Source organism: Choloepus didactylus (assembly GCF_015220235.1).
Source record: "Choloepus didactylus isolate mChoDid1 chromosome 11 unlocalized genomic scaffold, mChoDid1.pri SUPER_11_unloc1, whole genome shotgun sequence".
Classification (NCBI taxonomy): domain Eukaryota; kingdom Metazoa; phylum Chordata; class Mammalia; order Pilosa; family Megalonychidae; genus Choloepus; species Choloepus didactylus.
This window is the reverse complement of record NW_023637577.1, coordinates 1,033,373-1,049,387: the sequence shown is the minus strand read 5'-3', so window position 1 is coordinate 1,049,387 and position 16,015 is coordinate 1,033,373. Positions and strand designations below refer to the sequence as shown.

Below are 16,015 nucleotides of genomic sequence, written 5' to 3'. Positions count from 1 at the left end.
TTATGGCCTTAAGACTGTAACTGTGTAACCAAATAAACCCCTTTTATAAAAACCAATCCATCTCTGGTGTTTTGCATTCCAGCAGCATTAGCAAACTAGAACAGGGAGTTAATCCATAATAGGTGTAGGGTTTCTATTTTGGAGTGATGGGAAAGTTCTGGTAATGGATGGTGGTGAGAGTAGCATAACATTGTGAATGTGATTAATCCCCGCGAATGGTATGGTTGGGAATAGGTCAGACAGGAAATTTTATGTTATATATATGTTTCTACAATTTTAAAAAAAGGAGCAACTAAAGAGACAATGACAATTAAATGCAATACATGAGCGTGGACTGGATGTAGTAATGGAGGAAAAAAGGCCCAAATTTGAACACAGACTGTAAGATTTATATCAATATTAAAGTTCTTGATCTTAATAAGTGAATATATTTGTACATGGAAATATTATGTGTTCAAGGGACATGATGTATACAACTTACTATCAAATGTTCAGAAAACAGTTAAATAGAGATACAGACAGATAACGAGGATGGACTGATAGACAGATGACCAGAGAGACTAATACTGCAAATGAGGCAAAATGTGAAAATTGTGGATCTGGGAATCTGGGGATGGGGTAAGGAGTATATTCGTTTTCTGTATGGGGTCTGTATTATTCTTGCAACTGTGCTGTAAGTTTGAAATAGCTTCAAAATCAAAAGTTTAAGAAAAAAAAAATTAGGCTGAGGGTGGGGGATTCTGGCCTTTGACTCCAACCATCAAGTTGAGAGGAACCAGAACAATTACTGATTTTTGTCTCTGGCAAAGAAGAAGAGGGGCAGGCAAGCTAGTTGGGAAACCAAGTAAAGACAGCAAACTTACGGAGGAGCCACTATAAACCAGGCACACTAGTAGGTGTTTCACATAATTCCTCTAACTACTTCCTTACCCCACCTCCACCCTCAAGCTCTGTTCCCAGGAAAGCAGAGGAATAAGCAGAGAGTGGCATAATTTTAGTGAGGATCCCCTGCTTCAAATTCTTTCTCATAGGATCTAAAATTCACCAGAGCTCTCCTTCTGGGAGACCTACTTTCATAGTACTTTCACTCTCATGATCCTGTACAGAGAAACAACTGGATGCTGGGTAGAGGGAAAGGGAGCTCGGGTCAGAAGGTCTAGGTCACACGCACCAACCCCCTAGCTGTGTGGCTGCTCCTTGGGCTCCCTCAGCACCTTGATTTACTCTTTACCACAGGACTTGAAGCTTTTTGTTTGATGACTGTCTTCCACACTGGACACTGAGCCCCTGAAGGCATGGACCCTGAAGTAACCCACATCTGTGGCCCTGCAGAAATGCTCGGGTTTTGGGTAAGGGTGGAATATCCACTCCCTTTTCCATTCCCAAGAGGAAAACAATTTTGAAACCGTCAAGAGTACATAAACCTAGCTATATATAATAAAAAGCGAAGTCACAGTTCTATTTGCTCAGTGGCTGCAAAAACTATAACTTTTTCATAAAGCAAAACCAGAAACATATGCCCTGGGAGAAACTGGGAGGGAGACCCCAGAGCCCCAGGCCCAGAAGGAATCCTAAGCCCTGGCTGGTGGGAGCCCCTGGGCACAGCTCATTCTCCCTCCTGGTCCTCAGAACAAAACCCTGTGCAGAGCGCGTGGCTGCTGCCTGGAGAAGGAGCATGCTGTGCTGGTTTGAGCAGTTTCCGGGTGGAGTTTGAATCCTGCTCACTTGGCAGTTCTGTCACCTTCTACAAGCTTGCAACCTCTCTGAGCCTTATTTTTCTCATCTCTAAAATGGGATGATAATGACTACCCTAAAGGGATAATTGAAATGAGATAATCTACGTGATGGCACATAGCACTCAACAAATCATGAACAGCAGAAGGAAGACAGACATTTGATATTTTTACTCTGGCATGTAATTATATAACATATTCTTTGGGAAAAAAAATGTCACCAGAGGGGATTTTTCAGATTAACAAGCTAACACTATTGGGATGATTAAGAGGAAGCCGTTATCGTTTAGTGCTCTGCATTAGGACCCTTAATAATGTTCACAAAATTCCACTACTGGGAATAATAAAAGCAGCTAGTATTTCTTAAGTACTTACTCTGTGCCAGGCACTGTGCTAAACACTTCCTTAAAATACCTCACTTAACCTCACAAAAACCAAAAAAGGTAATTACTATTATTTGACAGATAAATAAAGGGAGGCTTGGAAACTAGCAAAGGTTCACACATCAGTAACTAGTAGGTCACTAGTAAACAATAGAAATGGGACTCAACCACCCTGTACTGGGAATCTACCTTGGGAAATATCCCAAAACAGAGAGACAGCTTGAGGCATAAAGATGCTCAATGTCATGTAATTATAACAGTGGCAACTTGAAGCAACTTAAATATACAATAGTCAAGTAAATGAAGGCAATCCAGATTACAGAATATTATGTAGGTATTAAAAATATTTTTACCAATAACTTTGAGTGATATTGGGGAAAATTTATGCTGTAAGTAGAAAAAAAGAATACAAAATTTTATATAGTTTATTATCAAGTACGTAAAAAATATATCTGCACATGAAAAGATCAAAATTTACTGCTAAATTTAAAAAGGCAACTTACAGAACAATACATAGAGTATGAGCCCTTTTATATATACAGTGCCTGACTCATTGAAAATAGACAATAAGTGTAAGCCGTTGTTGTTATTACCAGGAACATGCACTACTTTTATAATCAGAAAAAATCAACAAATTTAATTTGTGTTTCAACTTATTCTTTGCCATAGGTAGACCAAAAGTCAGTACAATGCAGTCTATCTTGCACTTCAACTTGTATCTTTGAATACTGAGACTCCTGTGGAACTTGAGGGACCAAGTCCTAGTTGGTCCCTAAATTAAATCAGCAAGTTTAGGTACTTCCTGGCAATCTTACTTATATTTATCAAATACTTCACAATTATATAATTTCATATTTAAATACCTCAAAGGTGGGGAGATCAAGCAGCATTGAATAAAACATTGCAACATTTTCAATCATCTCAGATATGGTTACATTCAGCATGTTCAACCACAGAGAGCTGTGCTGATGTAGAGTTTAAAATCCTAAGGCAGAAAGGCAAGATCCTGGTGGTATTTCAAGGGCTGCAATTAACAAGTAGACTCTCTTGGTCAATACCCCATGCTATACCCAAGCTATGGCTTTTGGTACACTCTCAGAGAGAGAAACTAACAGCTCCTTGGTAACTCAGCAGAAACATGTAGGACATGAATGTAAATTAGGGATACTTTTCAGCTGCTGTTTTTAGATTGAATTTCCACAGAAAAACCACACAGAACTTACTCTGAAGAAAAAAAGGCAACTAGGACTTGGTCCCTCAAGTTCCACAGGAGTCTAAATATTCAGAGATATAAGTTGAAGTGCAAGATACACTGCATTGTACTGACTTTTGGTCTACCTATGGCAAAGAATAAGTTGACATACTAAAAGATGTTTCTCCTGAGGTATGTGTAACAAAACAGTATAACTGCCAAAGTAATAACATGAAAAATATTAGAGAATTAACCAGACAGAAGAAAAAAAACTTTAATTTTGAAGATCTACCTGTTTCCCCTGTACTACATTATAGAAGATTACAAAACCACCTTATAGAACTAAGGTAAAGAAAAGTAAGAGTTTGGCTGACCTGATGAGTCTTTACCTGTATCCTGCCCAAAACCATTGCAGTACATAGCATGTCGCTCAATCTTTGTGGGTGGGAAGCCTTGGTCACACAGTGGGCAGGATACCTGGGCAATGGATGAGAAGGCAGAAGTAGTTATTTCTTTCTCAGCATCTTCCCTGTTGACAACCTGAAGAATATGACAAAATAGCAATTGTAACAGCCTTAGTTTATAAAATATCTTTTCCCCCAAAGAATTGTAAAAGATATCCCATATTTCATTTATTTTCAAAGAGACAATACCAATCAATTTACTAATTCAGGACTGAAGATTAGGAGATACTACTAACAGAGTTAACACTTAACTCAGTGCCTACTATGTGCCAACCGCTCTGCATGTATTACTCACTTAACCGTCACAATAATCTTACAAAGGAATTAACATATCCTTTTTACACATGGGAAAAGGCTTGTCCGAAACAGTAAAGCAATTTGCCCAAAGTCACAGAACAAATTAAAGGCAGAGCTGAAATTCAAACCAAGGACCATCTGGCTCCAAAACCTGAGCTCATTCCTCTGTGCCACACTGTAAGGCACTGTCTCCACTGGGTCACTGGTCTACTGTGGTTCAGTTCCATGCCCCTTGGCACACCAACAACAAATTAAAGACACTTCTTCAATCTCACAAAAGAACTGTGGTCATTGTAAGTGACTTTGAGAGAGAAAGTTAGGAAACCAAAAGGGCTCTAAGCCAAAAGCAGTTCAACTAGGATTTAAGGTAAGAACCTAGGTCTCTGCTTAGACCAATAAGACAAGACACCTCCTGTTTTTTTTCTTTTTTATTTGGAAGGTGAAATTTTAACTTTTTGGATTAAAAGAGGAGACAGAACTAAGGCTCAACTATTTTAAGAAGGACCCGAAAAAAAGTCATAATAATTAAGACAATTCTGCTGAAGTCATTCTTATATCTTATCTCTTTTACTCTCCTAAGAGTTTTATTATCATCATTTCTCCTGTAGCTGTCAGTGTCTCTCAGAGGCAGTTTTATCTTACCTGTACAGGTCAGAGCTGAAAACTCTGCAGTGATTAATTCAACAGTATGCATGAGTACTGCAGCACTACTGCCTAACACTTGCTTCAAAGGACAGCCTGTCCTAGCCAATCAATGTGAAACTGTTCTGTATAGCCACTACTTCAATTTAAGAGCAAGGAGTGCCTGGGCTGACGTTATGCCTCACTAAGGGGGAAAAAATAAACCCTCTTCTGGTACAAGAACAAAACAGCACCAAATCAGCAATGGGCAGGTAATTTGAGCTGTGAGTCAACTGGGTGTCTTGTTTTGTTTTTTTCTTTTTTGGTCTCTAAATTTATGCCATCCCTGAAATCTACTGCTTGTGAATGTGGTCCAGCAGAGAGGGAAACATCTCAATACCAAGTCCAACAATTTTTACAACTGCCAAAAAATGTCCTGATTCCAACACACCTGCCTTTTATTTAAAAGGACATACTCTGGTGGGCATTCTTACGCACAATTTAGACAACCCTTTTTAGGTTCTAAAGAATTGGGGTAGCTGGTGGTGGATACCTGAAACTAGCAAACTACAACCCAGAACCCATGAATCTCGAAGACAATTGTATAAAAATGTAGCTTATGAGAGGTGACAGTGGGATTGGGAAAGCCATAAGGACCACACTCCACTTTGTCTAGTTTATGGATGGATGAGTAGAAAAATAGGGGAAGGAAACAAACAAACAAACAGACAAAGGTACCCAGTGTTCTTTTTTACTTCAATTGCTCTTTTTCACTTTAATTATTATTCTTGTTATTTTTGTGTGTGTGCTAATGAAGGTGTCAGGGATTGATTTAGGTGATGAATGTGCAACTATGTAATGGTACTGTGAACAATCGAATGTACGATTTGTTTTGTATGACTGCGTGGTATGTGAATATATCTCAATAAAATGAAGATAAAAAATGTAAACGGACTAAATACATCAATTAAAATGCAGAGCTTGACAGAGTGGATAAAAATTGAGTCAATTACATACTGTCTACAAGAATTCACTTCAACTATATAACAATTTGAAAGTAAATGGATGAAAATATATACACTATGCAAATATTAATTAAAGGAGAGTGGAGGTGATTATATTAATATCAGTAGAGTGGATTTCAGAGCACACAATATTACCAGGGAAACAGAAACTGCATAATGATAAAAGAGCCAATCAACCAAGAAGACAGAGCAATCCTATATGTGCATACACCTGCCTGATAAGACTACATTCTTCCAGGCAGCTGTGACAAATATCACGCAACTGACTGGCTTAAATAATGCAAATTCATTGGTTTCATAGTCTAGAAGGCTTGCTTCCTCCCCTTATTGGCAACATTCTTTTGCTGGATTGCCACAATTACTGGGGTTCTTTGGCTTGTAATTCATGTATCTTTCGCATGGTGATGTCTACTCCTTTCCTCTCTTTTGGGTTCCCACTGATTTCCAAGTTCTGGCTCCTTCCTGTGGCTTTCTCTTTGTAAGATGGCCCATAGTCTGGATTTAGACATACCCTCATTCAGCTGGGCTACACTTTTAAAGTAATATCTTCAAGAATTCCAATTCACAATGGGTTCACATTCACAAAATGCAGATGAAGATTTAAAACATATCTAACTTGGGTACATAATTTAATCTACGATAACACCAAAAAAAAAAAACAAAAAAAAAACTACATAATATGTGAAGCAAAAGCCAATAAAATTGAGAGATTAAATAGTCAACAATTACAGTTGAAAATTCTACAATCCTATTTAAACAATTGATATAGCAGCTAGCCAGAAAATCAGGAAGAATATAGAAGAACTAAACTTCATCATCAATCAATGGGATCTAGTTAAAATTTATAAAGCTCTCCTCCCAACAACAACAAAATACACAGATTTTCAAGCACCCAAAGAACATAGAGCAAGTTAGACCATATTCTGAGTTATAAAATAAAACTAACTAATAAGGAATTGAAATCATACAGATTATATTTTTTTACCACCATGGAATAAAGTTAGTACTCAATAACAAGAAGATAACAGGAAAATCTCCAACTTCTTGAAAACTAAACAGCAAACTTCTAAATAATCAATGGGTCAAGGAAGAAGTCACAAGTGAAATAAAAGTACATTATAAATTTTATCATAATTTGTGGGATGCAGCTAATGCAGTTCTGAGAGAGAAATGTATAGCACTAAATAATTACATTAAAGAAGATGAAAATTCTCAAATCAATAATCTAAATTTATACCTCAAGAATCCAGAAAAATAGAGCAAAATAAGTCCGCAGCAGAAGAAAGGAGATAAACACAAGGGCAGAAATCAATGAAATTGAAAACAGAAAAACAACTGAGGAAATCAATTAAACAAAAACATAGTTCTTTAAAAGATTAAAATAACAAACCTCTAGCAAGTCCAATAAAAATAAAAAAGAGAAGACAAATTACTAATATCAGGAATGAAACATGGGATATTACTACAGACCCTTCAGATATCAAAAGGATTGCTGATAGCCAGTAGTTAGGATTGGTAGACCAACAGGAGAGGAAATGGGTGTGATTAGAAAAGGACAGCATGAGTGAGATCTTTGGGTGATGCAACAGTTCTCTATCTTGATTGTGGTGGTGATTTTATAAATCTACGCATGTGATAAAATAGCATAGAACTATACACACAAATATTATATCAGTGTCAGTTTCCAGTTTTTGATACTGTGTTGTAATTATGTCACCTGTAACCATGGGGGGAAATTAAGTGAAGGATACATGGGAACTCTCTCTACTATTTTTGCAACTTCTTTTGAATTTATAATTATTTCAAAACAAAAAATTTAAATAAAAAGATTGATACACTGAATAAATTTAACTAAGAGTTTCTGTTTGTCAAAAAAAAATAAAGAAAAAAGACATCAGCAATGTGGTAAAGATATTGCAAGATACACAATGAAGATATTGCAAGATATATAATCAAAAAAGAGTGATAAAAAAAAAAAAAAAAGGACATACTCTGCAAGGGGTAAAAAGAAAGATGAGAAAGGAACTAACAACTGTTGAGTTCCTATACTATGCCAGGCTCTCCCAAGCGTTTTACATATGCATCCCTCACAACAACCCAGCTGGAGGGAGGTATAATAGCGCCAGTTATTACTGAAGGGGACACTGAGGCTTGAAAAGGCAAAATAACCTACTGATCACAAAGCTAGTAAGTGGACAACCAAGATTCAAACCCAGGCCGGTCTGGCATCAAAACCAGGTTGTGGCACAAGCAAAAAGCCTCCTTTCCACTTTGTTTCTGAGAGCTGCTCCTGCCAAGTACTAGGAGACTATCTGGTTCTATTATTCTTCTCTAAAGGGTGGGGAGAGGCAAGTGGGTCTGGAAGTTCTAGGTGCTATTTACTCGAAGCTTAATCACTGAGTTTCCTACTTCCCTCTTCATCTATCTTACAGAGAAAGTTGCCTTGTGCATGCAAAGCTATTTGAGCAGAAGGGGTAAAAATTAAATATACCCTAAAATTTGCAAGTAGTTTTGAGTTACTGGAAAGTTAGGGGCAACTGACAGCAGTTACCTGGCATTCTAAGGTTCACTAAGCACGAAATTTTATGTGACATAATGTCACTGGTGCTCACACCAGCACTATACTCCTTTGTACTCATCATCAGCTCTATAAAATGCAGAGAATGTACCTTCAACTATTAACATAGTCGAGAGGGAGTAGTCTGTCTATTATAGTCTTACTGTGAATATGAGACCACTTCCAATCACATTCATAGGCAACCCAGGTTTTTTTTCCAGCACCACTAAAAGATCTATTTAAATATTAACCACTGTAGAGAAACCTCAAGGGGGAAAATGCAAGTGAAGCAGCTTTTATTAGGATCATGTACTTAGGGATTCAGTCTCTGCACAGCTGCTTCTCCTGCTCTGAAATACTATACAGCTATTTCTCAAAAGAGGTACTCGGACACCAAAAACTTGATCTCTTAAAGTGCTGGTCCTTATCTTCTGGCCTCAAAAAACTTCACCGCAAGGAATGGACCCAGTGAAATAAAGCATGTACTGTAAATCATCAAATATTCCCCCCCACCCATTTTATGTGTAGCTTAGAAAGCCATTTACCTAAAGCTTCCCTCTCTTATCATAGGACTCATACCATAATTGACTTGAAATCCTACTCACTAGTTAACAGTAAAAACTAGTTATTTAACTTGGATAGCCACTGAAACTCCAACCAAGAAAAACTCTCAGGCAAGTTATTAAGAAAACATTATTTCCAAAGGAACTGACAACTTCAGGGAATCAAATCAAGAGGGATTACAGTTCTTTCATGGATATTCCAAATACCTCAGAGACTGGTGAGCAATTCTCTGTCCTTAGAATATGAATTCACTGAAGAGCCACAACACATCACAATGCAGTAAAATCACAACCTCCTCCACATGCACACTTTTACCTTGTGCCAAATCTCTGCTATGTGTTTAATGTTCTTTATCTAATTTACTCCTCATAGCAACCCAGTGAAACAGGTATTTTTTACCTCCATTTTATATATGAAGAACTGATATTCAGAGAAGCATTCCTTTTCGGTGCTCCCCTAATGACTAATGCACCTCTTCATCATTATATTTATCAGACCACATTACAATTATAATTATCTGTTTATGTGTCTGTCTCCTCCCTTACCAGTCTCTCTGAGGGTGTTTTTTTTTTATTTATCTTTGCATCTCAAGAGTCTAAAACAATGAAGTGCATACAGTACATAAATTATAAGCATATTAAATAAATGAATAAAAAAATAAATAATTTTCCCAACATCACATAATGGAGTGGTAGGGTTGGAATTCAAAGCCATGTTATCTAATTCCAAGGCTTAAGCTCCTCGCACTATACCATATCACCTTTCAATAAATATTGAGAAATTTTGGGACAAATGACCATATACACAGAATCCCAGGACAACAGTGCACACCCTTTATGATACTATTTTTGTGCATACCAAGTGTTCAGATTCCATCTTTCTAGTAAATGCCTTGTAACTAATAAGTGATTACTCAATGACTTAAAAACTACAGTATCTCTAACTTCTTTTAATGGAAATTTCTAAGACTGTTTACAGATTCTTCAGATATCACAGCAAACAGCAACACTGAAAAAAAGGACATTCAATGTGAGAAAGGCTGTACTATTTCATACATTCGATGTCTAGTGATAAAGACACTTTGACCCAAACTAAAAATAGTCTCCTTTGCAATCATGGATGGGTAAGAAATCAAACTTGATTAACTAAAGGCTCGTAGGGCTTTTTCTGTATGTTCAGATGACAATGCTAACAACACTCCTTCCCTCCTATCCCCATTTACAAAAGTTCTGGTCTCTCCCTGGGAAAAGGATCCCAAGGCCATCTTGACATTATCTATCAGGATCTGTTCTCAGTCGCTCTGCTGCAGGAAGTGTTATCTTTTCTACCACCCACTGGCATCAGGGAATCTTGGTCTCTCAGTTGTGACAGAGCAGGTTCCAGGGAACCAAGCGGTGTGCATGATTCACAAAAGCAGAATTTCTACCCAGTTATCTGCAGTGCAGAGACTAGAGATGGGTCCAAGTTCTGTAAAAACTGCTTTCAAAAAACTCGATAAAAAAGAATAAGAGATTTAAGCCTTCTAAAGTGCTCAGGATAAGACAGTATAAACAAATGTAACCAAAATCTTTCCTTAGGTTAATTCTCAAGGTACTTTTTGCAGCAACGGATTTTTGAGATATACTAAAAGAATTCCTGGTAATTAAATTGTTTTGTCAGAGTCAATAAGAAAAACACACACTGAGAATCTTATCATACAGTTTTATGGTTGTTGCCACATTTTTGAAGGAAAGATAATAATGCAAATAGAGGTTTGCTTGTTTTATCGTGCAGCTATCTTGACTTGCATTTCTGATAATGCCTGAAAGTTATGTCATAATACAAAAATATGACTTTTTCTCAAGATTGTCATCTCTGTTACTGAGCAGTATATAATGGAATATACACCAAACTTTGAAGACAAACTCATGTTCAAATCCCAATTCTACCATTATTAGCAGTGTAAATTTGAGAAAAATACTTGAACTTGCTAACCCTCAGTTTCCCCATCTGTAATGGAAATTATAATGCATATAAAAGTACTCAAGAATTGGTAACTGTTGTTAATTTTTAGAAAAAGTGCTGAGTTGATCTTAACTATAAGAATCTCTCCCTGAGTTAAGCGTCCCAAAAGCTACAATCCTCTGCCACCTAAATCTTTTTAGTCAAGATCAATGTTGCATCAGAGAGAGGACCACTGATAGAAAGAAATCACTGAGAAAAATTATAGAGGAGAATATTCACCTCCTTATCTGCTACTGTTATTCGTATTTCATCTGATGTCTCTCTGCTACCTGGGGAGACTTCTCTTTCCAGATCAGGAGTTTCAGAAGAACTTAGCTGTGTCTCTGTAATTTAAAAAAAAAAAAAAAAAAAAATTTCCATGTGATTTCTGTTTTCAGAGTGCAACAGACATTAATTTTTATTTTGTTTTTCATAGCTAAAAACCACAGATCTATTTTTCCTAAAGTTTAGGTTACGATAACACTACCATAGTGACAATGTAAATCTAATTGTTTTTCTTCTTAAAGCGTTACTGAGACATAATTTACATACAAAAGAATTCACCAATTTTTAATATACAGTTTGATGAGTTCTGACAACTGTATCGTCATGTAACCACCACCACAATCAAGATATAAAACATTTCTAGCACCCCAAAAAGGTCTTTTGGTCCCCTTTGCAGTCAGTCCTCTCCCATGACCAAACTACTTTGTGCCCTTATAGCTTTGCCTTTTCTGGAATGTCATATAAATGGAATCATACAGTGTGTGTAGTCTTTTGTTTCTGGCTTTTATTTAGCATAATGCCTTTTAGATGCATCCATGTTATTACATGTACAGGTAGTTCTTTCTTTTTTATTGCTGAGTGGTATTTCATTGTATGACTATGTCAGTGTGTTTATCAATTTGCCTGTTGATTCATTTGGCTTGTTTCCACTGTAGTTCTAGTTTTAAAGCATGTTCATTTTGACAGAAAACAAAAACCTGTCCATGTTAGTGCTGAGGTTAAAGGGATGATTAGAGAAGAATTATACTGGAAGTAGAAATAGAAAATACATTCTAGGCAAACATATACCTTTCTTTAATATATTCTTTAAGCAGCATCTATTCATTCTACATTAATCTAACATTTATTGAACAGTTCCAGGCACTGTAATAGCTACTGGCAATATAAAGATGTAAGATGAAGTCCCTTATATTCTAGTTCAGGGGTTGGCAAACTATAGCTCCTGTGCCAAATCCAGCCAACCAACTATTTTTGTAAATAAAGTTTTAGTGGCACATCGTCATGCTCAATTGTTTACAAATTATCTTTGGCTGCCTTTGTACTACAACAGCAGAACTGAGGAGTTGCTACAGAACCCATATGGCCCACAAAGCCCTACATATTTATTATCTGATCCTTTAGAGAAAAAGTTTGCCAATCACTGTCTATATTATGGAGGAAGCCATCTATCACTTACCAAAAAATGTTAACAAATATTTCAAAGAAGAAAAATAAATCTGGGGAAGAAATTTATCAAAGAATGCAAATCCAGTAGGTTCTCTGTTATCTGACATTGTATCCACTGTACCTCTAACTGGCACTTTTGTGCTTCACAAACATAATGAATGGCCAGTGTTGGTTAATAAAGCACCTACAAGATTCTGAGGTATCTTCTGAATTATCAAAGATGGGTTAAATACATGTCTAGTGTTAACTGTATTTTATACATCACAATTTTCTGAAAATTGAACACACACACACACACACACAAACACAGATTTCACCACTTTGTTGGAAACAGGTTTACAGGCATAAACTTCAAAATCTTCTTTGTCAAGTTACCCTGAGACGTATTATTAAAAAACACATCAGTCCATTCACTGCTTAGACTTCAGCAATAATAAATAAAGCCTTCAATTTAGCTTTCTGTGGATGACTAAAATATTCAACTATACAGACAATTTAAGAGGGCATTAACTCCTCAGAAATAATTCTAGTAGCATGCACAATGTAGGCATAAGATTATCATCCTGTTCCCTCAACAAAACGAGTAACACTAAAAAGATGTTGCAACTTTGAGTATAATACCCTTCGAACTGTCAAAAATGTGAGATAAAAGGAAATAGGTAACATAAACTACTACATTCAATTTGTGTTTTACTCATTTAAAACAAAAGTTTCAGACAATTTAGATCCTAAAATCATATAAATATTTAAAAAGAGACTCAGGAATTTGGTTTCATGGAGAAATAGTTACACTTTCTCAGCAAAAGGAACATTAATGCTATGGAAACCTTTTGTGATCTCATTTAGAAGTGGTTTATATCAACCAACAGTTGGACTTAATTACCAAGTCATGATGATAAAAGCTACTTAACCTCAGTCACAAAGGGACTGCTTTTTCTTATTAACTGGGACTTTCAAGATCATTGTATTTGCAAGTTCTTCCTGCGAAAACCCATGGTGACGTCACATGCTATCGTTCTAGAGATACTGAATGACTTCCCAACAGGATGGCATAAGTCAGCGGTCCCAGACAGATGGGGGTAAAGCTTTCTTTTCTCAAATATACTATAGCACTCCTGAATGCTCCTACCAAAATCAGAGCACTTGGTAATGTGGTCTCCTAGTAAGTATCATTAGGCAATAATCCAAATACATTTCAAATGAATTAAGAAACCACTTCCAATAAAAATCAAAGTAGTTAAATTTAAAATATAAATAAAGCCCTTTATGATATGCTGCCAAATGTTAAAAAACATATATTTACAGGACTTTCCTAGACTACAAGTAAAATAAGTTTGAGTCTCTATGGATAAATATTAGAAATAAACCTGTAAGTCCCTCTGACCCTGACAGGCTATATGAGACCTGAGTTTCCTTCAGATATGACTATGATGACTTGTAATAAAATCTGCACAAGACTTGCCATCTGAAGAGTTTAAACATTAACAGGAATTTTCACCATCTCACATAAGGAAGGTAACAAATATAACAGACTCTACTTATAAGAAAATTCAAATAAGAAAATACAAGCTAAAACAAATTTCTTAAAAGTAGTGGCTCACAAAAAGAGAAACCTTATATGCTACAACTAATGGGAACACTGCTGGGGGAGAATGCAGGGGTGTTGGGCTTCCCCACCTCGATGGTTGCTGATGTGCTCACAGACATCGGGAACTGATGGTTTGATGTGCTGAGCCCTCAATCACGGACTTGCCGTTGGGAAGACTTGCTGCAAAGAAGAGGCTAGGCCTGCTTATATTGTGCCTAAGAGGCTCCTCCGAATGCCTCTTTGTTGCTCAGATGTGGCCCTCTCTCTCTAGCTAAGCCAACTTGGCAAGTGAAATCAATGCCCATCCCCCTACGTGGGATCTGAATCCCAGGGGTGTAAAATACCCCTGACAACGTGGAATATGACTGCTGGGGAAGAATCTGGACCCAGCATTGTGAGATGGAGAACATCTTCTTAACCAAAAGGGGGATGTGAAATGAAATGAAATAAATTTCAGTGGCTGAGAGAGGGGCAAGATGGCGGCATAGAGAGGAGTGGAAGCTAAGTAGTCCCCCTGGAGCAACTACAAAAAACCAGAAACAACAAATAATCCAGAATAACTGCAGGGGGACAAACGAGACCATCCATTCATCATACACCAACCTGAATTGGGAGGAATGCCCGAGAACACAGCATAAAATCTGTAAGTAAAACCTGCAGAACCAAGTTGGGAGACCCCCTCCCCCATAGCCTGAGCTGCGGAGCCACGTGGTGCCAGGGAGAAGCTCTCTCCCAGCAAGAGAATACAGCTCAGCTGAGCTCCAACTGGGGTTTTAAGTAGCAAGTGTGAACTGCTCACTACAGATACGAATCCCCAAAAAACAGACAGAGGCTTTGGGTGACGACTGACCTGGGAGAGCCGGAGGGTTGCCTTGGACTGGGTCTGAAGGGGACTATCTGTCTCTTTTTTGGCTCAGTGGAGAAAGCCCCAGTTATTTTCAGTTTCCAGGGCTGTGAAGCAGAGAAGGGTGGAGACACCACAAGCAGAGAGAGAGACCATTGAAATGCTAATGACCTCCACCTGGGGGGTCTGTCTTCTCTAGGAGGAAAGGGGTGGGGCCCTTTCCATTCAGAACCAGACCCAAGAGCCTGGGGGAACACAGTCATACCTGCTCACACCAGTCAAGAATTATAGGCTAACAGGCGTCACCTGCTGGGCAGAAAAGCACAGTGACCCGAGGCATCAAAGGGTGGAGCAATTTTCTAAGACACACCTCAGGGAAACCAGATACTGAATATTTCTTCCCTCTGGGACCTGAGCCTGTTCTGGTCTGGGAAACCTGATTTGGGTAACCAAGGAAACCATGCCTAGACAACAGAAAATTACAACCTACACTAAGAAAAACAAAGTTATGGCCCAGTCAAAGGAACAAACGTACACTTCAACTGAGATACAGGAATTTAAACAACTAATGCTAAATCAATTCAAAAAGTTTAGAGAAGATATTGCAAAAGAGATAGAGGCTGTAAACGAAGCACTGTACATGTATACAGCAGAAATCAAAAGTTCAAAAAACCTACTAGAAGAATCTATGGAAATGAAAGGCACAACACAAGAGATGAAAGACACAATGGAAACATACAACAGCAGATCTCAAGAGGCAGAAGAAAACACTCAGGAACTGGAGAACAAAACACCTGAAAGCCTACACGCAAAGGAGCAGATGGAGAAAAGAATGAAAAAATATGAGCAACGTCTCCGGGAAATCAAGGATGAAACAAAGTACAATAATGTACGTATCATTGGTGTCCCAGAAGGAGAAGAGAAGGGAAAGGGGGCAGAAGCAATAATAGAGGAAATAATTAAAGAAAATTTCCCATCTCTTATGAAAGACATAAAATTACAGCTCCAAGAAGCACAGCGTACTCCAAACAGAAGAGATATGAATAGGCCTACGCCAAGACACTTAATAATCAGATTATCAAATGTCAAAGACAAAGAGAGAATCCTGAAAGCAGCAAGAGAAAAGCGATCCACTACATACAAAGGAAGCTTAATAAGACTATGTGCGGATCTCTCAGCAGAAACCATGGAGGCAAGAAGGAAGTGGTGTGATATATTTAAGATACTGAGAGAGAAAAACCACCAACCAAGAATCCTGTATCCAGCAAAGCTGTCCTTCAAATATGAGGGAGAGCTCAAAATATTCTCTGAC

At 37.6% G+C, this 16,015-nt stretch overlaps 1 protein-coding gene across 13 annotated transcripts in view; it reads right to left on the bottom strand.

Annotated features, from left to right (window-relative positions):
- UIMC1 (ubiquitin interaction motif containing 1) overlaps positions 1 to 16,015 on the bottom strand; it is a 179,678-nt gene that overhangs the window by 58,336 nt on the left and 105,327 nt on the right. For 6 of the 13 annotated variants that reach the window (XM_037823040.1, XM_037823042.1, XM_037823033.1 and 3 more), the window contains 2 exons: positions 11,060 to 11,163; positions 3,683 to 3,848 (listed from right to left, as the gene is read on the bottom strand). In XM_037823040.1, the coding sequence (XP_037678968.1) occupies positions 3,683 to 3,848; positions 11,060 to 11,163 (270 nt within the window). The remainder of the gene's footprint in view (positions 1 to 3,682; positions 3,849 to 11,059; positions 11,164 to 16,015) is intronic. The other 7 variants (XM_037823041.1, XM_037823043.1, XM_037823037.1 and 4 more) reach the window with 3 other exon arrangements.